This window comes from Aphelocoma coerulescens, chromosome 2 (assembly GCF_041296385.1).
Source record: "Aphelocoma coerulescens isolate FSJ_1873_10779 chromosome 2, UR_Acoe_1.0, whole genome shotgun sequence".
Classification (NCBI taxonomy): Eukaryota; Metazoa; Chordata; class Aves; order Passeriformes; family Corvidae; genus Aphelocoma; species Aphelocoma coerulescens.
The window spans coordinates 16,523,868-16,544,539 of NC_091015.1; the positions used below are offsets into that span (position 1 = coordinate 16,523,868).

General features: G+C 40.1%; 1 protein-coding gene across 3 annotated transcripts; it reads left to right on the forward strand.

Moving 5' to 3' along the window:
• Positions 1-2,890: 2,890 nt before the first annotated feature.
• On the forward strand, positions 2,891-20,355 carry MASTL (microtubule associated serine/threonine kinase like). 3 transcript variants are annotated; one of them, XM_069006579.1, is made up of 14 exons: positions 2,891-3,108; positions 3,797-3,934; positions 5,462-5,601; positions 6,348-6,436; positions 8,303-8,409; positions 8,757-8,892; positions 9,483-9,655; positions 10,830-10,879; positions 10,976-12,065; positions 12,855-12,993; positions 14,447-14,461; positions 16,271-16,384; positions 16,475-16,576; positions 17,996-20,355. In XM_069006579.1, exons 1-14 carry the CDS (start codon positions 2,914-2,916, stop codon positions 18,151-18,153), a joined length of 2,646 nt encoding a protein of 881 aa, XP_068862680.1. In that variant the 5' UTR covers positions 2,891-2,913; the 3' UTR covers positions 18,154-20,355. The 3 variants fall into 3 exon arrangements, with proteins under 3 accessions (XP_068862680.1, XP_068862678.1, XP_068862679.1); XM_069006577.1 differs by having other exon boundaries at positions 10,830-12,065; XM_069006578.1 differs by lacking the exon at positions 14,447-14,461 and having other exon boundaries at positions 10,830-12,065.
• The last annotated feature ends 317 nt before the right edge of the window (positions 20,356-20,672 follow it).

The window sequence follows — 20,672 nt, forward strand, 5'->3', positions numbered from 1 at the left end:
GGCTCACCAATCATGAAAACTTGACACTATACATTTTAACAAAGGCATCAGCATTCATTGGTTACAAATCACATAAGTCTAGGTTAATTAGTTCAACCCCTTATTTGGTAGCTATAGATCCCGCTTCTCATGCTATTCAGTCTCCAGGTGCAGTTCTTCCTTCCATTTAAGTCTGGGGTCCGTTTTGAGTAGGTGGTCAGTGAGTTGGTGGTCAGGGTCTTCCACTGCCAGAATTTCCTTTCCTCAGTCACTGCTCAGTCCTGACCACTCCTGGTGGCTCTTATCCAGACAGCCCGTTTGTCTTGGGATTGTCTTTGCTCTTCCTTAAAAGATTAGCCAAGTGTATGATGTTTCTAAAGCAGTGGATGATGGGGAGGTCCTTTGAGACAGCCAGCACAGCTTCACCAGCGAAAAATCCTCTCTGACCAACCTAGTGGCCTCTTATGATGGAGTAACTATATCAGTGGATAAGGGAAGGGCTACAGATGTCATTTATCTGGACTTCGTAAAGCCAGTTATCTTGGGGGTTTATTAGTGTTTTCTTTCTTTCACCTGACCACTGCTCTTCTCTGAAAGTGCTACCCCACACCAACTTACACTGCTCTGGATGAGTGCAGCCCCAGTGCTGCCTCCCCCTGCCTTTGTGTACATCTCTTCTGTTTTCCACTAGCACTCTTGTGATCAAAGTCATGTAGCTCAGCTTGCTGATTTGGCAGAAACCTAACCTGACAACAGCAAAAAAACCTGAAAGGTGATGACCATTTACCTGGATCCACCCCATGAAGCAGTTTTCCACGTAGCTGTACAACGGCTCATGCTGCCTCGAGGGAAGGGAGAGAAGGCATTACCCTCTCTCCAATGAGCTCAGGCTGTAGTGGAGTACACGCTCCTGATGCACTCACATTGCTGGCATAACCTGATGTCTGCACAGGATGCCAGCAGAAGAAGCAACCCCCCCTTCTCTCAGCTGGGTTTTTCTGCTGGCATTGCACCCGGTGAGACACACCTAAACTAACATTGCAGAGTTAAATGACAAACACAGACAATGATACATTGTATTTAATACCATTTCAAAGCTAATTTAAAACATGCTTTCTACATTTTCTCATTATATTGCAGGTATTGCTGGGATCTGTGGGACAGCAGCTCTCTGTCACACATACAAGCAAGGCGTCGTCTCTGAGCAGGGTCAGATTATAAGTGATGTATCTCGGAGCAAAACAAGGGCCTAATGACTCATCTGCTGTGTGAAAGGAGAGCCACTGTTCTGCACTGACCTCTGCAGCGACAGCTCTTTGCTGGTGCACAGGCTGCAACAGAACAATTAAAATCGGTGTGAATGCAATGTGTATGTGAAAGCAACATAAAAGCAGCAAGGCAAGGGTTAAAAAAGTGACCTAGAACACAGCTGAGAGCAGTAAAACTGGTAAACACTGAGGGCTGTGCAGTGTAAACAGAGCAGAAGGCCTGTGCTCTGGGAACAGGAGGATGGCAGCTAGGTCAGAGTAAATTGTAAATGCCATCCCTGCCCCTGCTGTCACAAGAGGGAGGCAGAATGTAGCCATGGAGATACCCAAAATAAGGAAACCAATTGCAAAACAACCCTGCCTAAGATAAATAGCAGATGAAGTAATCAAGAATTGGTGGGAAGCAACAGATTACATTAATATAACTCCTGATCAGTAATGACCCACCCAGGGAGCAGTTTGCCATCACCAACCCAGAGAATGCCAAGAGACAGTAAGGGATGAACAGCAACAGTGATAACTGGACAGGGCGTGTTCTGTGGCACACAAGCCCTCCCGGAGGTACCATTTGCACACAGGTCTTGGACCTATCAAGTGTGCAAGTGTGAGAAAATTATAGAAATATCAAATATTCTTGAGTTGGAAGGGACCCATCAGAATCATAGAGTCCAACTCCTGTACCTGCACAGGACACCACAACAGTCACACCATGTGCCCCAGGATGTTGTCCAATGTTTCTTGAACTTAGATGTGAGTGAAGCATATGAGAAAATGATAATGTAGGCCCAAAGTCAATTGTTTCTTTCTAAATAAATATTATCTTCCAGTTCCTTATGTCTCACACTGTCAGGAAAATTAATCCACAAACACCAGAGGTTTATGTCCAAAAAGGAGACAGAGGAGTCCTATTACTTTATTTGAATAGAGGGAGACGCCATGGGGCATTTCCCATGGGGTCTCTCAAATTTTTGGAGGGCACAACCTCCTATTTATCCTAATTTCCCGACCGCATTTCCCTCTTTCCCCATTGGCTGAGGTACTCGAGAGGTACAGACTTCCCAAAACACCTAATACCTAAGACTCCCTTCTAATGTATAAGCCCCCCCCTTAATTTTAATTCTTACAGAACTTATGTTTCTTCCCATTGTTTCTTTCATCTCTCAATATCCAATTTCATTTATCAGCAGACCTATAGTTTATTTGTAAAGACAAATTTCTTTCCATACATCAATCAATGGAATCATTCCCATTGTTTCTTTTATCTCTCAGTACTAGTTTTATCTTCCAGCAGGCCCACAGCTTGTTTGTAAAGACAAGTCCCCCGTTCCTTTCAACACCAAGCTCTGCTGAACTCCTACACCTTCAAGCCTCCCATGGGAATGAGGGAACAGTACCTGCTCCCTGCAAGTTACGACCTAGTGCCAAACAGGACACCTAGATGACCACCTGAGCAGCGGTCAGCCAGCCCAAAGGCGTGGTGGAGAGCCACGGGCACGTTCTGAGCGCGGCGCAGGACGGGCCGGGCGTTGGCCGGCGAGCTCCGCCACAGCCGGCGCCTCCCGCGGCCGCCGCGCGGGGTCTCGCGAGAGTGCCCGCTGCCCGTTGGTGACGGCGCGGGCGGGGCGGGGCCGCTTTGAATCGCGGCGGGCCCGGGGCCGGGTGCGCCATGGCTCTGGAGCGGCCCGAGGGAAAGCGGGGTGGTGCTGAGGGTCCCGGTGCCGCCACAGCCGCCGGCCCGAGGCGCGTCGAGGTGCCCCGGCCCCCCTCTATCGAGGAGTTCACCATTGTGAAGCCCATCAGCCGCGGCGCCTTCGGGAAGGTGTACCTGGGCCGCAAGGCGGGCCGGCTCTATGCAGTGAAGGTGAGGGGCCGCCGGGGTCGCAGCGCTGCCTCCTCCGCTCCCGAGCAGTCCCGTGCGGGAAAGGAGCGCCCGGAGGGGACGGGGAGGTGTGGCCCCGGCAGGAGCCCCCGGGTCTCGGCGAGCGGCCGCCGCTCGGGCACACCCGGTGCCCCGGGACGCGCTGTCAGCACGGCCGTGTCCCGCTCTCCCCTCGCTAAAGTCCTGGAGGGCTCGGGCAGGGGGCCTCTGATAACGACAGCTGCTTTTATAAGTACTCCAAAGAAGGGGAAATAACGACAAAAACCTTCTCAAGCTGCTGGCTTCTCGCTTGTAAACAGTTGCCATAACTGAGCCCCCTCAGCTGCTGCACCTTCCCAGGGACGAAAGCACCCCCTCTTGGGGGCAAGACGAAAATAAATTATAAAAAACGTTCGTATTTTTAAAAAACCCAACAAAATCCTTTTTCGGTGTTGTTACACCAAGGACTAAAATCGAAGCATGTCATTAGTAGGAACTTCGCCAATTATTTGCCAATCACTTGACTTTGTGATTAAAAGGATTATAACAAGCTGCACAGTACACAAAGAATAGGAAACGTAAAAAAAGTAATGCAAAATAGGCGTGTCTCTGCAGATCTATATGTCTATGCATGGTTTTATCATTAACATTTTAAGGTTAAAGCATTTGTGTACTCTGTTTTGTTTTTCAGGTGATGAAAAAAGCAGACATGATCAACAAGAATATGGTTCACCAGGTGCAGGCAGAGAGGGATGCGTTGGCTCTCAGTAAAAGTCCATTCATTGTGCACTTATACTACTCACTTCAGTCAGCAAACAACGTCTATTTAGTGAGTAAAAAAATGGCTGTGGTGTTTTATGGTAGTCTTGAAAATTGAGTGTGTACTGTAGTGATATCTGAAAACATTTTTTTTAATGGTATTCCTTAGTCACTTTTGCATGTTTCTCAGAGTGGTTGAACAAGTAAAATATTTCTCTTCCTCTGGTATCTTTGGGCTCTTTCTGCCCATGTTCCCCTCTGTTACAGGAGAAGCTTTTCTAATAGCTCCTCTGTCTTAGGAACATGTAGAAGTCTTAGGGAAAACAAGAAATCATTCTGTTCAAGCAGAATCCAAGTGACTGAAAGGTACTCCATGGCTCACTTAAAGGAAATCTATTTGACTTATTGCCTGTGGTCAAATTTTGTTTTGGTTGTTGGCCTACATAACAAGATGATAACTGAGTAGCAGAACTAAGTACTGGTCCACACAGAGCACTGTGGAGCACAGCAGGACTTGTGTATGGCTTTATATACTGCCTCCACATAAGGATTCAGACTGCAAAATGTCTGGCACAATTTGTGTGGATTGCTGTAAGCACACACAGGGAACAGCTTGATGAAATTCTGAGATAAGGTTGCTATGCACTCCTATAATGCATTTTGAGTGTAAACAAAGGCTTCTTTTTCTGGAATCTCTGAAATGATGCATGGAGTAAAGGACTTCAGGGTGACGAATTTGTAAAGGAGATGCTAGAATCATGTCTGTGTGTGTGCGTGTGTGTATATATATATATATATACACACAGATATATCGAATAATGTTGTGTTTTGGAATGTAAGTACTGGTGAGATTTCCTGACCAAAACCCCATAAACGCACTCTTGGCATCAACGAGTGAGTTTCAGAAGCCCTGCTGACTTGTATTTTATTTTGAATGTGACATGGGCCATCATAATGTGTCTGCATAATGGCTTATTTGGTGTGTGTATTCTTTTCACACTCTTTTTCATGTGTTTTAAATGCACAGTAGCTCTCACTGTTGGCGTTTTTGACAATTTGTGCTTATTTCATAAAGCTTAGGTCTGAATTGAATATTGTGTATAAATGATTGCAAGACAAAATACTGAGATACTTTGATTTGTATAGAACAGGTGGTCTTTGGCTTCAGGCCTTGAGTTGAGTACCTTGCATTTCATTTTCTGTAATATAGAAATATACAGTGTTAAATTAAATATATATTAATATACTGATATAAATGTTAAAATACATAACATTTAATATAGAAATATATAATATAGAATTTTTGCTGTAGTCAGCTCTCAAATAGCTGTACTCAGCTTTTTGATTAGCTTCCTAGAGTAATCTAGGCAAATAAAATAAGCAAATGGTCTACAGAAAGAAAATGTTTCTTGTCTGCTGTTACTTGAAACTTTGATCATTTTACCCAAGTGAAAAGTATTGTGTGGGAAATGAGGTTTGCACAAAGGTACTTCTATCTGCTTCTTCTTGAAATAATATTTTTCTAGGGGTGAAAGTTATTTTGTATTCTACTTGCAATTTTGAAATGTGTTTTAAATTTAAAATGCTTGAATGACAGGTGATGGAGTACCTTATTGGTGGAGATGTCAAATCTCTTCTCCATATTTATGGATATTTTGATGAAGAAATGGCTGTTAAGTATATTTCTGAAGCAGCATTGGCTCTTGACTATCTTCATAGGCATGGAATAATCCACAGGTGAAATGTTTTTTTTTCTAACAAATAAGTATTTGGTAGTTTGGGGTTTTTTATTTTTTCACTCTAACACATAACCATCACCATTTCATTGTGGCAGCTACCACAGGTACCCCATTTGCTAGAGCTCCTGAAAGCTCTTTTTGCACTTGTGCGCTGCAGCAATGTCGTGTAACAGTGGCTAAAGTCAAATCTGCCCATGTGTGCTGAGCACACAAAAGCATGCTGCTTTCCCTTGCCAGCTCTTTCCCAGTCCAGTGGTGCATTAGCAGCTGTGATGGTTCAGGAACCCTCTGGGTACTGCACGCATGTGCCTGTAGGACAAAGGGACACTGACTACCCTAATGCTCCCCCATAGTGAGAGTTCTTTTTGCATTCAGCAGTGCTACAGAGAACACACATGAAAACTTTTACTAGAGGTTTGCTTGTCACCTGTAGGAGCTGCATATTAGTAAATGTTATGATGGTGGTATTTGTGAAGGTTACTTGTTGAGCCTGCTGAAACACAAAATTTGCAATTCTTGACATGCACACTGGTTTTTACAAAGCCTGAGATGTTTGTGCCACATTTAATGCTAAATATATTTAATTCTTTTGGTGTGTTCCACAACCTGGAACCTTCTGCTGGCTAAGAGTTGTTACTGTGAAACAGCTCTAACCAATGTTTTGTATTGAGTGTTTCTGGTCAGTTAACTTTTAGTGTTACTCAGTGCTCTTTTTGCTGACTTCAACTATATTCGAATTTTCAGAGATTTGAAGCCAGACAATATGCTCATTTCTAATCAGGGCCATATAAAGTTGACAGACTTTGGGCTATCCAGAGTTACTCTGAACAGAGGTAAGAGTTGTCCCTATCCTTTCAGTTGTATTTGGGTCACATTTCTGTGTTCTTGAATGCTTTGCATCCCTGTAGAGGGCAGCTTTCAATTGAATAAATGTACATGCTGGAGTAATACCTGATTTCTCGTGGGTACTGATTAGCTATGAGCTAGTAAAGGGTCTGCTCTTTGCATTGCAGTTTGGAAGGTAAAATATTTATTCTTTGGGACAAGGGTGTATGAAATATGATCTGGAGCCCTTTCTTTGGAGGGATATGGATTTCCAAGTTTTCTGAAGTCTGCTAGGAGATTTCAATGGGTGAATGAGTAATTCTGGATTGTTCCTGTTTCTCTGACTACTTCTGCCCTTCAGTTCATGTCTCTGTCCTTGTATATATTAATTTCCAATAAATTAACTGGGACATTCCAGACATTAATTTGAGGGACAGGAGAAGGTGCTAAGTCCTTAACAGAAGATTAGATCAGTGCTTTGGCATCTGAACATTCTCTTTATTCTATATTTATATTCTATATTATTTAGCTATATTTTCTGCTACTTGAAGTCATGACTGTCTGGCAGGTCTTAAGGTGAATAGCCAATTTCTGAACTGGTTTGTACCTCCTAAGCCAGATCATCCAAACTTATGCTGCACAGCACCAGTTTATGTTTTTTGAGACAGCTGCTGGAGGGTGCATCCTTTTTATGTAGTTAAAGGAATGTAGAAATTCAGAGTTGTCTGTGGAGTTTGATTCATGGTTTTAAGAATATAAAGGAAAATCCTAAGTATTCTGTATTTTTTTTTATATACTGCTTTAACTGATGTTCTAATGGGACAGGTTATTGTGTCTACTTGAACATTATATGGAAACTTTAAAGCTACTTACTGCTAGTGAGCAAAAAAACGTAACCAAGGTTCACCTATGAAAAAATCTTCTGTAGCTTTTTTGAGATGTCTTTTGGAGAGTGTTATGATCCAGTTTTAAGGTTCTTAGAAATGCCTCTTCCCAAATTAAGGTGCAAATGAGACCATATGGCAGTGACATAGTAAAGGTTTTATTTGATATTAAATATGAGAGAGAAAGAAAGAAAGGAAGAAAGAAGTAGAAAATAGGTGGAGGGGACAGGAAGAGTGACAGGGACAGAATAAGGAAAATATCACCACTCTGTGGATCCCAACAATGTCTCCAGCTGGTCTCCTGGTGGTGAAGGTCCCCCCCAAAAGGCACAGAGTCTGATGGGTATATCTGCTCAGGCTAGGTGGGCATGTCTGGCCATGTCCCCTGGAGGTGGGGGGTCAGTCTCTCACAGCAGACTCTGGGTCTGTTGCATCACGTGCAGTCCTGTGAGGCAAATCCTCTCACATAAATGTCCTGTGGATGTGCTCTGTGGGGTTGGGGCTTCCACAGCTGGGCCAGTTTGTGTAATCAGAGGATGGGTCTTTATTGCCTCTCACCAGAGGTTGCACCATGCACCCAAAACCTCCTCCTCCCCCTCGGCTGGGGGGAGTCTGTGTAAACCTGGCTTCTGTGAGCTGTGTTCTCCCCCCACCCCAAACTCAGCTGGGGACAGTTGCAGCTGGTGGCTTTGACCTTTTGTGGGTGCAAACCTTTCCCTCAGCTGATATCAAATTAGAAAATGTAATGCTTTTAGCACAGTATGTTGGAAAAGAAATTGGACTTCTACAACTTCTGTATGTATAAATTTATGGATGTATAGGAAGAAACGGCTTGGGTTGAGTAAGAATGTACAGGTAAGTCTTCAATTGAGTATGGGACTAAATTTTTTCTTCCTCTTCATGAAACTGAAGTAAATGTCTGCAACTTTGCCTTTGTTTAATATCAAAATGAAAACCTGACCTATTTGATTTTGGGTTTTTTCTCTGTAGAGATAAATATGATAGATATCCTTACTACCCCATCAATGGCAAAGCCAAAACAAGACTACTCACGTACTCCAGGACAATTGTTGTCTCTTATCAGTTCTCTGGGCTTTGTAAGTAATTTTTACTGTCTTTGAAGTACTTCATCCTTTTAGTTTATTTACTATCTTAAATTCAGTATGGATTTCAATTAATTCAATAATTAATTTAATTCAATTAAATTCAATAATTCTTGCATCTCTTTTGGCAGCTGGTGAAATGACTTACGATATGTTTAGAGTACTTTGAAGTTCTGAAGTGATTACCTTGGACTGTATTTTGAATTGCTGACTTATAAATGGGCATGGCCAAGCTCCAATGCAAATATAATAAAGAATGGGTGAAGTTACACTCTCACTCCTAGATTGAGAACTTGTTCAGACTCCATTAACTTTTAACTGTGCTTCTTTCTGCTTGTTAGTATACTCCTCCTGTTGGAATGAAAGTGCCAGGGCACAATTCAAGTCAATCATCTGACAGTCTGCATGGAGTGGTTTCTCCTGTACCTATGGCCCAAAAGCAAAATACCCCTCTTTCAACTAAATTGTTCAAAACACGTGAGTATACCAGGCCTTGTGCTGAGGAATGCTCTGGCTGTAAGGTTGTGGTCTTTTAATTTTATGTGAGTAGTTTGGACCCAGTTCATAAAAAGTGTGATTTCGTTGGTGTCTTGCTGTCCACCATTCCTCCAGTGCCTTACATCTGACATGTGTTCACTGACTCTACTTATGTCATCTTTTGAAGTGGTTTTGTTTGGTTGGATTTTTTCAAATTATGACCCCTGAATTCAAAACTATCGTTTAACATTTTGCAGAAATAGTGTCAGTTCTTAGCATATATTCACTGAAAATTGTTTAATGTAGTATGGTTTCATTTAAATTGTCTTAGCTTGCTGCTTTCTCATTTCTAACCTGAAATGAGAAAGAAGGCAACTATGCTGATAATGTTTGTACTGCTTTTACATTCTTGGCAAGTCCCTAATTCAAAAAATGCGTGAATTGACTATGCAGGAAAGATGACAAGAGAAATTGTTGTCACACATAGCTTTCCATAGCTTCCTTTGATGTGAAAGTTTAACATAGTGTGAAGTCAGTCAGTATATGTTGCCTGTTTGTATCAACATTTGAATTTTTTTTTTTCTCTTAAGATCTGGATAATCCTCAATTGACACCTGTGATGCCAGTGAGAAGTTTAACTCCTACTCTGCTTCAGTCAAGAAAAAGGTTTGGTACCTCCAGTGCCAGTAGTCAGTCTCACACATACCTGTCCAGTGTGGAATCAGAAAACTGCAGCAGCCCTAAGTGGGAGAAAGATGTAGAGGTCAGGACTGTTTTATCTTCCCACTCTAAATTAAAATTAGTTTGTACCTGTGTATGCAGTGTTGCAAACGTCTTCTACTTACTTGCCTCAGTTATTTCAAGTGTTGAGAAACTTTCCTAGAGTAGAAGGAGCAGGGGTAATGATTCCTGTTGAGGAGGGGTTTGGATCAAACTGATATAACCTTTTTTCTTCGCACAAATATTAGTCCTCTGCAATATAACAGGAAAAGCAAATGCTATTGAGCCTGCAACAAAGGAGTGAAAGAGAAGGCTTCACTGACCATCACTGGTTTAGCCCTATCCTGCACAAAGTGGGCATTGCTGGGAGCAGTGGCTATTTGGAAGCTGATCTTATCCCCATAGCTTTATTTGCTCAGCATTGCAGACAAAAGAATTTCTTTAAAAGGCAGAACTTGGGAAAATAATAAACAAAATACAGTTCAAACTTCTACTAGCTCTTAAACTTGAAAGAGTTTAATGATTTTATTACTGAAGGATTTTGTATCAACTAAACTAACACCAATAATTACAGCTGATAATATTTTATCCTATTTTAAACTGTTACTGAAATTCTGCACAAACACAGACCTAAAAGAAAATGCTGCTGTGCTATGTAGTTCCTTGCCATGATTCCTATTTAGAGCATACAGAACAACTTACATTTAAAACAATTTATTATTCTGTATCTATCTGTTTCTTAGGCCTTGGTTTTGGTATTGTACTATCAAAACATTAGTAATATCAGATTTTCCTTTTGTCATCTTTGACGTGTAATATACCACAGGGTAGTATGATGGGATTCTTTCCTTTGGACTTTCTTGGAAATGGAAAACTTCGTAGCTTAACTTCTTAACATAAAATCACTAATAAAGCTTCAATTGCTCTATTGTTTCATCCTTAGGCATTTAAAAATACAGCATTTTCTATTGTATTCTAGCAAGCTTATTTTATGTTCTTAAAAGAAGCCCAATTATCGAGTTACCCTTATTTGGTTTTGACTTTTGTATTTTGAAGTATGGTTTTTCACTGGTAGTAGTTAGAAAGAATGAGTAATGCTTGCAAATCTGCATTTCATTATGGAGGTTGTAATAAAGTATTTCACATGTATTAAACTTTGCTATAGTGCTGTAATTGTATTTTTCTTGATACTCAAAACTTAATGTGCTCCTTTGCAGCAAAGGGAAGACCAGCCTTGTTCTACAACATGCAAAACCAGTAACAGTGGGTCAGCTCTCCTTTCAAATGTTATGTTGCCAAATAGCAAAGGTATTGAAGTTTTAAAGAAAAAAGAACTTGAGTCTGCCATTTCTCCCATTTTCAGCAATGATTCTGGCAGTAGGCAGAAGCTGGGAAGTGAACATTTGAATATAGCAGATACTCCCGTGAGCACTCTGGGTGTGAAAGGCATAGTGAGAAAGTGTATTTCTGAAAATAAGATTTGGAAAGAAAAAGTCTTTGTAAATAAAAGAGACATGACTAATGAAACAGCAGAGACTTCCAGTCTACAACAGTCACCTTCAAGGCAGAATGAGCCTGTCAAAGAGGAAGAAATGTTTGAAAAGCCAGGTGTAAAAAGAAGCTTTGAATCAGTTGACACTAGTCCTTGTCAGGAACTTAACTATGTTAAAAAAAGCAATGCAGAGTATAAACGTGGCTGTCAGATCTCTGAATTTCCAGCAAACAAAGGGACAGGTTTGACAACTGAAATTCAGTCCTTAATGCTTTGTAATGATGGATGCCTGAGTGACACCTGCAAAAGCAAGGAAGAAGTTAAGAGTTTTATTAATAACCAGGAAACAGTAGAAAGATTGCTTACTCCAACTATAGCCAAAAATCTTCTCTGTGATCTGGATGCAGACTGTGGAAAGGATGATGAAAAGGAGTACATGAACTCAAGTTTTTTAGGCACTGATGATGAAAAACCTTTGGGAATATTCAGTGCAGATTCTGACTTACTTCCTGAAGTGTCTGTTCCAGAAAGCCATCTAGAAAAGCAGCTTTTAGATTTGGACAAAAGTGTTAAAGACCTCTCCTTTGAGGAACCAAAACCTGAAGCTGTGCTAATAACATCATCAGAGTCCCGAGATGCCTCACAGATCGGAGAGGGGGCACATACAGTCCAGGACTGCAAGCCATTACATCAGAGAAAGGATAATAACCAGAAACACATGGAAGAAACTTACCTTGACACAGTATCTTCTCCTTCAGAAAAGATGATGGAAGCACTGAGTCTCTTAAAAAAAAATGCTGTTGTTTTTCGGAGTTATAATAGTCCAATCAATATATCTAATGTATCTGATCCATGTAGCATGGCTTCCTTAGATATAATGGATCTTTCACCTGCTTGCAGTGGCTCTTACCCAACAGCTATCACTCCATTACAGAAAGGAAGACCATATCAGGTCTATCAGGTAGGTAAGGAGACAGGTAGAAACTTTGTGTGTGCATTGGACATTAGGGACTTGAAATTATTTCAGTTGTAAATTTAGGGAAAACTTGAGTAGTTTAAGGTAGTCTCAAAATTACCTTTGCAGACAGGGTTTCATTTACTGCACTTGTGTGGCCAAAATGATAATTTCTGTAAGAGTTTAGCAGTAGCTTTATGTTCACTGTTTGCCTTTGGCTCAACACGCATTGACTGTCCATCCCTGAGACATCTTTGTTGTTACAGTGAAGAAAGCCTGTGCTGTTTTGTCTCATTCTGCTTCTAGTGCAGTGTAGTGTTTACTGTGAGCATTATGGGTTGTGTAATGTAATGGGAAGTCTTTGATTATTTTTTATCATTTTTCGTCCTACACCCTTCCCAGGACAGTCTGGAAATGCTGTCCAGCTGCTCATAACTGCCGCTGTACCTGCTACTTTCTCTTTTTTTATGCTGGTAAAAGTGATGGTGTAATGTATACTGTCAGATGCCAGTTAAAGATTACAAAGATTGCTGTAAACAGTGATAGCTGCTGTGGATGTGACACTGGAGGAAGAACTTAGGGAAAAGTTTCTCAAAGAGTAGGCATCTTTATGCTTCAAGACTGTTGAAATAAAGCAATGGAAGCACATTTCACACATACTTTTCAGGGAATGTTTTGTGACTTGTTCTTGACTTGAACTTAAGTATAAATTATTACATCCATGACTAAACCTGGAGATGGGAGTTTCTGAGCTGGTTTTGTTTGACATCTGAAATCTTTGTCCCATCTTTTAAGACCCCTCTTCGGGGGGATGCTGGCACACCATACAGGACTCCAAAGAGTGTTAGAAGAGGAGCTGCCCCGGTAGAAGGTGAACGCATCCTGGGGACCCCAGACTACCTGGCACCTGAGCTGCTTTTGACACAACCTCATGGTAAGACAAACCAGCCATGTGTCAGTACTTGAAAGGTGACATCTTTGCATTTCTAAATGTCACTAGAACTGTAAACCCTTCAAACAGTAAGATTGGGAATTCTTCAAAAATAGCTAGTGCTAAGCTTTTGCCATCATGAATGGCTGTGTTTGCTTCAGCTGCTCCTTCCATTCATTGACTGCTTTCTTATAACCAGAGGTTTTGGTAGTCCATCAGTCTTGCTTGCTGCTAATCAGCATTGGAAGCTGCTTTGGCAGCCTGAGACGTGTATGTGGCTTAGGAGTAACAACTTGGTCATCCTAAGTGTCCTTAAAGATTCTTTGGGATGGGAAAGGAGGAACTTAGTGAAATTTTGGAGTGAAAGGATTAAGCCTCCAATTATTTTTAGAATGTCTGTTGTGTTTATTGATATTAAAGTGTTATGTGAAGCCAGACAATTTAATGAAGTTGCCTTAAAATCAGTTACTGAATTGAGTGACCTCATGAAACACTTCAGACATCTGACAGGATCTTCTATATAAGGGTGCAGTAGTAGCCATCAAATTTTTGGAGGTTGGTTTGTTTGTTTTCAAAATACTGTACTAAATTACCACAACTTTGAAGGGCATAAATTTCTTTGTCTCAAATTCTGAGATCCACTGAGATTAACAAAAAGTCTGAAATGGTTTTCTGCTAACTTGCAAGAAGCATTAACAAAAATTAAATGCAGTGTATCTATCTCCTATGCAGTTGTTGAAGTATAATTGCATTTTATTTCCCTGTCAAAAATATGCCACTATTTTGTAGAGCTACAAGTCTTCGGAAAATTATGTGAGAGAGAGACCTTAATTGAGAGGTATCCTGTGGAACAATAAAATTCTGCTAATATAAATTAACTGAAACTCCATGAAGAGATTTAGCAATTTAAAATTTCAGAGCGTAAAAACTCTGAAAATACGAAACATATGTAGTGGTTGTTTTGCACTTCCATTTAGGATTCCTGGTTATCTGGCAGATGTTGAAACTGGATAATATTTTGGAAATGTAGTCAGTGCTACTTAGACAATGTGAAACTTGGTCACAAGGTGATTTCTCTGTGGTTACTGGGTTTTTGGGACTTCAGTGAAAACTTGCAGAGTCTGGGATTTATGTCAGGAAATTGCAAATCTCCCATTACTTTCAGCAAAGCCAAAGGGTTTTTGGAACTCCAAATTTTCCCTCACTAAATATTTCACATGCTGAGATGCTTGTAAATGTACTTTTAATCCTAAATTAATCATGTTACAAAACTATTTTATTTTTGTTTCTGACTTAGATTTAACATTACCATCTTTCTTTATTGTGGAATACCATCTTAGAAAAATATCTTCATTCCTATGCCTTCATATCATCCTTGATATTCAATGTTCGTATTTGTTATGGGTTTTTTGGCAATAATTGTAATATTTTTACTTCATTGTCTTTTCGTATGCAGGAAGTCTGATCTCTGGTGAGTTTTCTATATTCTGTGCAGAACTGAAGTGTTCAGTGTAACTGAACAGTCAAAGTATAACTGGATCACAATTTCTGAGAACATTGTTTGGGTGAACAATGTTTCTATATAGAAAGACATGTCCAATATTCCTGTGCATAAAAATGTGTGATGCTCACAAGAGTCAGGAAACGTCAGTATTAGTGTGACTAAGCTATCAGGAATCACACATGTAAGCAGGTACTTCAGAAAGAAAGTCAGCATTCTGAAACTGTGTAACAGGAGGTAAAGCCAGAGACACTTTTTCTCATTGCTGCCTTTCACTTTATTGCAGTCAGTCTGATTTACTTTGTCTCTGGGTGAGGAAGGCTCAGGTGCTCAAGGCTTGGTCTTATTGCTTCAAATCGCAGAATCACAGAGTATCCCAAGTTGGAAGGGACCCACAAGGATCGAGTCCAACTCCTGCCCTGCACAGGGCAGCCCCAAAAGTCACACCTGTGCCCGAGAGCATTATCCAAATGCTTCTTGAACCCTTGTCAGGTTTGGTGCTGTGACCACTTCCCTGGGGAGCTGTTCCAGTGCCCAACCACCCTCTGGGTGAAAAAGCTTTTCCTAATATCCCACCTAAACATCCCCTGGCACAGCTTCATGCTGTCCTTGGGTCCTGTTTAGCAGGGATATGGTAGGAGTTAATCTAATTTTAGTTAGACTTTGTGTGGGAAAAATTGCTGCTGAAACCTGGTTATTACATTATTCAGAGTTGTGATCTTATTAGACTTTGACTGGAGCTGGGAGTATTTTACTGAACATTCAAGTACTCTAACAACAGTGGATGTGAACTCACTGCTTTGATGTGCTTAGCTTGGTGGGGCATTCTTACTGCTGCTAAAAGTTGCTAAAAGTGTATTTATTAGATTACTGGTAAAACACTTTGGTTTTCAGCATTTCTAAACATTACTAAACAGTAGTCTTTGTGAAATGGCTCAAAACATTCATTTTCTTGGAGGTGTCTTAGGTTTTTTTATATGCCAGAAAAGCCAAGAACAGTTAGATTTATTTCAATTTTTTTTTTTTAACAGCAGTTGTGGCATCTATTCTTTTTACAGTGGAGTGGGCATGGCTTGAAGATGCAGAAAGCTTAGAATGCATGCAGCGGTGTCTGGGATTGCTTTGGCTGCTTGTTTTGATGTAGATAATTAAGAGATTGGCAAAAGGAACAAACCCACGGAAAGTGGAAAACCAGAACCATGTAATTACAGAGCAGAGATAGCTAGTAACTCCACATTGCCCCAGTCAATTCAGTGTAATGGAAGGTAATGCCAGCTTCATGTGTGCTGGCTCGTTTCTGCAAACTGTCTTCATGATGTTCACAATAATTTAGACAAATGAAAATTAGATTCAATAGTTTGAAGTTTGGGAGACTTTAAAGAACCAAGAGAAAGGCACAGGCGGCAACATGGAGTGTTCATCCAGGCTGTAAAGCAGTCACGAGGCATCTGTTTCTTATCACAAAACAATCTCTTGAAGAAGAGATTCTTGAAGAATCTCTGGATTCTCTGTGATGGGAGTTGATAATTAGACTGTTACTAAGAGCCCTTTGGTTTTATCAGTAAACCCCAGTGTTATCTATAATGAATTAAGGAGCAGAGTGGCTTTAAAAAGCCTTTTAATATTTCTAATCTGCATGAATATTAAATACAACCTGTTTTATCTCTTCATAATTTTCAAGAAACTTGCAGAATTTAAACAGTCCTCAGTTTCTGCTAGTCCTCTAGTCTTTGCAAGTATCATTTGTGTAAGTGTAATGATGTGGATTTATTTTACCAGGTTCTGCTGTGGACTGGTGGGCCCTTGGAGTTTGTCTATTTGAGTTTCTAACTGGAATTCCACCTTTCAATGATGAAACCCCAACACAGGTCTTCCAAAATATTTTGAAAAGAGGTAATCTGTTTCATTAACCATGGTAACTGTGCATTTCCAACGTTTGCTTTATGGTTTGAGTTAGCAATTCATTTGTATCTTTGTCTGTAGATATTCCCTGGCCTGAGGGTGAAGAAAAGCTGTCTGGTAATGCCCAAAATGCAATAGATATTCTTCTAACAATTGACACTACTAAGAGAGCTGGACTGAAGGGTTAGTATTAAAATTGTTCTTTGCAACTAATTGCAAATTTCAAAGTGGTGATCTCCTCCTGAAACTTAGACTAATAAACTTCAATGCCTAACTAGGTTTCATGTATAGTACCACAGAACTTAACAAGTTGTGGTATTTTCTGTATTTCTTGGGGGGTTTTTCCTTTTTGAACAAGATAATTCTGGGGGTGGGTGGTTTTGTTGATTTTTTTGGGGTTTTTTTTAGATTGAACTTCTGTTTTGCTTTAGTGCTGTTCTGCTATGCATTTTTAGTGTTTGACATCTGATGTACCAAAGTTTTCTCTTATCTAATTGGTATTTAGAATTTTTAAGCTAAATGACATTGAGAACTTTGATTAAAAGATGATAGTTTGGGAGAGAAGCCTCCTACAACAAACAGTTAATTCAGAGAGAGTGGTTTTTTTCTTAGGAATCAGCCTGTCTTTGCTGAATGCATAGAAGAATACAAAGTTGGACAATGCTTACTGTACAAAGTTTGCTTTTTTTTTCCCTTGTAGAAGGGCTTAAACATTTGCTGTTGTTAACAGTGGCTATGTTTTATTTTAAAAAAGTTGATAACATGAAAGAAATTTAGAGTGAGATATTTTAGAAATAGAGAAAGAAATCACTAGAGAAGGAAATGCTTACCCATAAAGAGACTAAATGCTAGAAGCTAAAATCAAACCAAATCAAATTAGTGAAGGCACAGGATTATGAATGAAGATTATGTCAACAGAAAATCCTGTGGCGTTAATATTTCCCAAAAAGCAATTTGAAAATGTTTTAGTTAAACACAAGTTATTGTCTTTATTTCTGGATTTTAGAGTGAAATCTAATTGCCTGTCAAGGACAGAAATTTAAAATAGATGACATAATTGTTTCTTGCACTCTAAGCTTCTTCGACATTCATTCTTTGTCAAGACTTGAACTATATCTGGCCTCTGTCCAATTTATAGTCCACTGAAGGGAAGTTGGATGAGTAGTTTTTAGGACAACCATTAAGTTTTTCTCATATCTGAGTTTCCATCACTGTCATCTTCTCTCCCCTCTCCAAGATGTGTGCTCTCCCTTTTATTGCTACAGCATGAAGCCTTTTGTACTGGGAAATCCCCAGTTATGTCGTGGTGCTGTGCTTCTCTAAGTTCAATCTTTCTGGGTAAGAGCAGCTGTGAAGCCACCTTTGGCTCTGTGCACTGTGTGGAACAGGTTCCCTGGATGGGGCTGGCAGTTGCTTGTTATGCCAACAGTTTGATCCTACTAAGGTTGGGGATAATCAAAGCCCAGTTGCAATTTACACTTTTATGAACTTCTAAAAAGGAATATAGAGCAAATCTACTGACAGTTATAGATGAGGGAACAAAGTCACTATGGGGCTTGGACATAAAGAAGTTTATAATGCTTATGTGAACTTCTGTTTCAGAGCTGAAGCATCACCCCCTCTTTCACGGGGTGGACTGGGATAATCTCCAGAATCAAACTATGCCATTTATACCTCAACCGGATGATGAGACTGACACCTCTTACTTTGATGCTAGAAACAATGCTCAGCACCTGACTGTGTCTGGATTTAGCTTATAGCATCAAGATAAGTGAACATTCTCTGTGGTTTTGCACACTTACAGGTTGTCTTGTAACCCTAGTTTGGTCTTAGCTAAGTTTCCTGGCCAAATTTAGTGTGTTTCAAGTTACCAGTCTATTTTTATTATAGCCTCCCTTATTCTAAAGTGAAACTACTGTATGAAACTGGTATCAAGTGCCTTCATCCTACTTTTTATCTCACTGCACCTTACTAAGAGGCCAGAACATTGTGTTTCTTGGAGCTAATAACTCTTGGCAATAATGGGACTTTTTAATAGCAATGAATTATTCCAGTTAGGAAGTGTGGCATTATTTCCCAGCTAAACGTAATAAGGAAAGGATATAAATAAATTCTAATTGTATCTAATTAATAACTTACCTATTGGTAAGTTCAGTGTGGTGACAGGCTGGGTTGGGAGCAGTCCTTTTTGATCAGTGTGAATATATAGCCACTGTGCAAAACTGGTCATTTCTATTCAAGATGGAAAATTGAAATGTTAATGCAGCATTGAAATGTCTTGTCTTCTGTTTATCTTATTCCCCAGAAGGGACAAGAAGATACAAAAGTATTCCAAGTTAACAGGGCTAGAAGTGGCACGTGAGACTGGCAGTAGTTCCTCTGGTTATTATCCTTCCCTGGAGAAATGGGGCAGGGAATGGATACTTGGGGCAAGTCTGTTAAACAACTGCTCTGCTCAAATTGTTGCATTTTAGCCACCTGGGCTGTAGGAAACTGGACTGAACATACATTTTAGTAGTAACTGGTTTTATATAGAAAATGCCCAGTGTGTATGTGCTCACTTGTGTCAGATGACAAGTGACAGGTGATTTTTCTGTTTTCTAACAAGTAGTATTCATACTGAAGCTGCCAAATATTAAAGACCATAAGGTATTGCAGACTAACAGACTGTTCTGTAAACTCACAGCCAGAGACTGGGTTTTGACTAGAACATAAGATAGAAGTGTATATTCTGTATTATAAACCTGAATTAGGGGGAAGTATATTTAAATTTATCTTTAAATGCAATACAAAACTTCTGTCTGCTAGGTTCTAGAAGTTTATTTGTAGATAATCCTGTTTAAATAATCTTCAGCATTTTTCTTGCATAGATACCTCTAACTTGAAGAAGATTTTAATTTTTCAGGTTTATACATGTCAGATGAAGATCATTTGTGCTAGCTGTTGTTGCCAGCCAAGGGCCATGTGCCAGAAGCCAAGCATTTTGGCACTGATTTTTGCCAAGTGGCTTTTGGTTTCGTGAACTGACCCTTTTTGTAGTGCTAGTGAGTTGTCCCTTCATTACCCTGCTTCCTGGAAGACAGGATTTATTGATGGAATTCTGAGCAAACAGTGTCTGCTAGGCTTCCTGCTGTCCCCTCAGGTTGTTGGGAAAGGAATGGGGGAATGGTGAAGAAAAAGGAAGTTTCCTAGAAAGATCTAAAGAGAGCTGATTCTTAATAGCTCAGAATGACCAATCCCAGCTCTTGTGTGATAGCTCAAATTTGTGAAACAGAATCTTGGCAACTTGCAAAACATACAATGAATCTTTACTCCTTTGCTAAGGACTGCAGTTTCAGAAAACTTCTGAATTGTTCAGTCTCACTGAAATTGTTACATGATGGAAAAGGTGCAAACAAATTAATGCACTACTGAAGCAGTATTCATAGACAACATTCTCTGAAAGTGCTAAGTTCTTCAGTGATTTTCCTGTGTACAGTTAGAATGTATAAACTGGGGCAGGAGGGTACCTTAATCACTGGTATTTTATGCAATTTATTCTTCCATTTCTAGTAGTGTGGTTTAAGAAAGCAAGTCTTACAAGAATTATCTATGATTACATGTTGAAGAAATAATATAAACTGAACACCACCACAGCTCTTTTGTCTTCAGTGCTTTACAAATGGTTACACCTGTTGCCATTTGGCAGTATTACACATTCCCATCAAGGTGGAAGAAACTTTTTGCACTGATATAATCTTTTCTAACCTCTTGAAATAGTTCTTAATCATCTACAAGGGTCAAGTAAGCTTCTATAAAAACTTTATTCTAAGATTGTGAGGTGTCTGCCAGTTGATTAATGCAGTACAAAAACATAGACTATGTAGAACAGTAAATAAGCCAATTGACAAATCTGAATGTTTATTGTAGAGTTATCACTACACTGCTGTCCAAAATTTAAATTTTTCCCAATTAGCCCTGAAGATATTGCAATACCCTGTTCTCTTCATTATCTTGTATTTATCCTGGTTGTAGCAAACATGGAGTTGAATGTCAGATGTTGATTGTTGAGATTTGTGATGTGGTGTTGTGGTTCGATTAGATGGTAACATGTCACGACCTTCCCAAAAGTGCCTCCAAGGAAGCCTCTCGGTGCAGCCAGCACACTGGCACACACCCACACCAGATGGCCAGCTAAAACAGTCCGACGGTGAATGAGCAGGAAGAGTTTTCACATAGGGCTCTACAGGAGAGATTTAATGCATCCGCAGTCCTGGGGCAGAGCAATGGGGGGGTCCGG

Coding starts and splice junctions, on each gene's coding strand:
- MASTL (XM_069006577.1), top strand. CDS start 2,914: ATGGCTCTGGAGCGGCCCGAGGGAAAGCGGGGTGGTGCTGAGGGTCCC. Junction 5,602..6,347: donor AGGCATGGAATAATCCACAG/GTGAAATGTTTT, acceptor TCGAATTTTCAG/AGATTTGAAGCCAGACAATA. Junction 9,656..10,829: donor AGTGGGAGAAAGATGTAGAG/GTCAGGACTGTT, acceptor GCTCCTTTGCAG/CAAAGGGAAGACCAGCCTTG.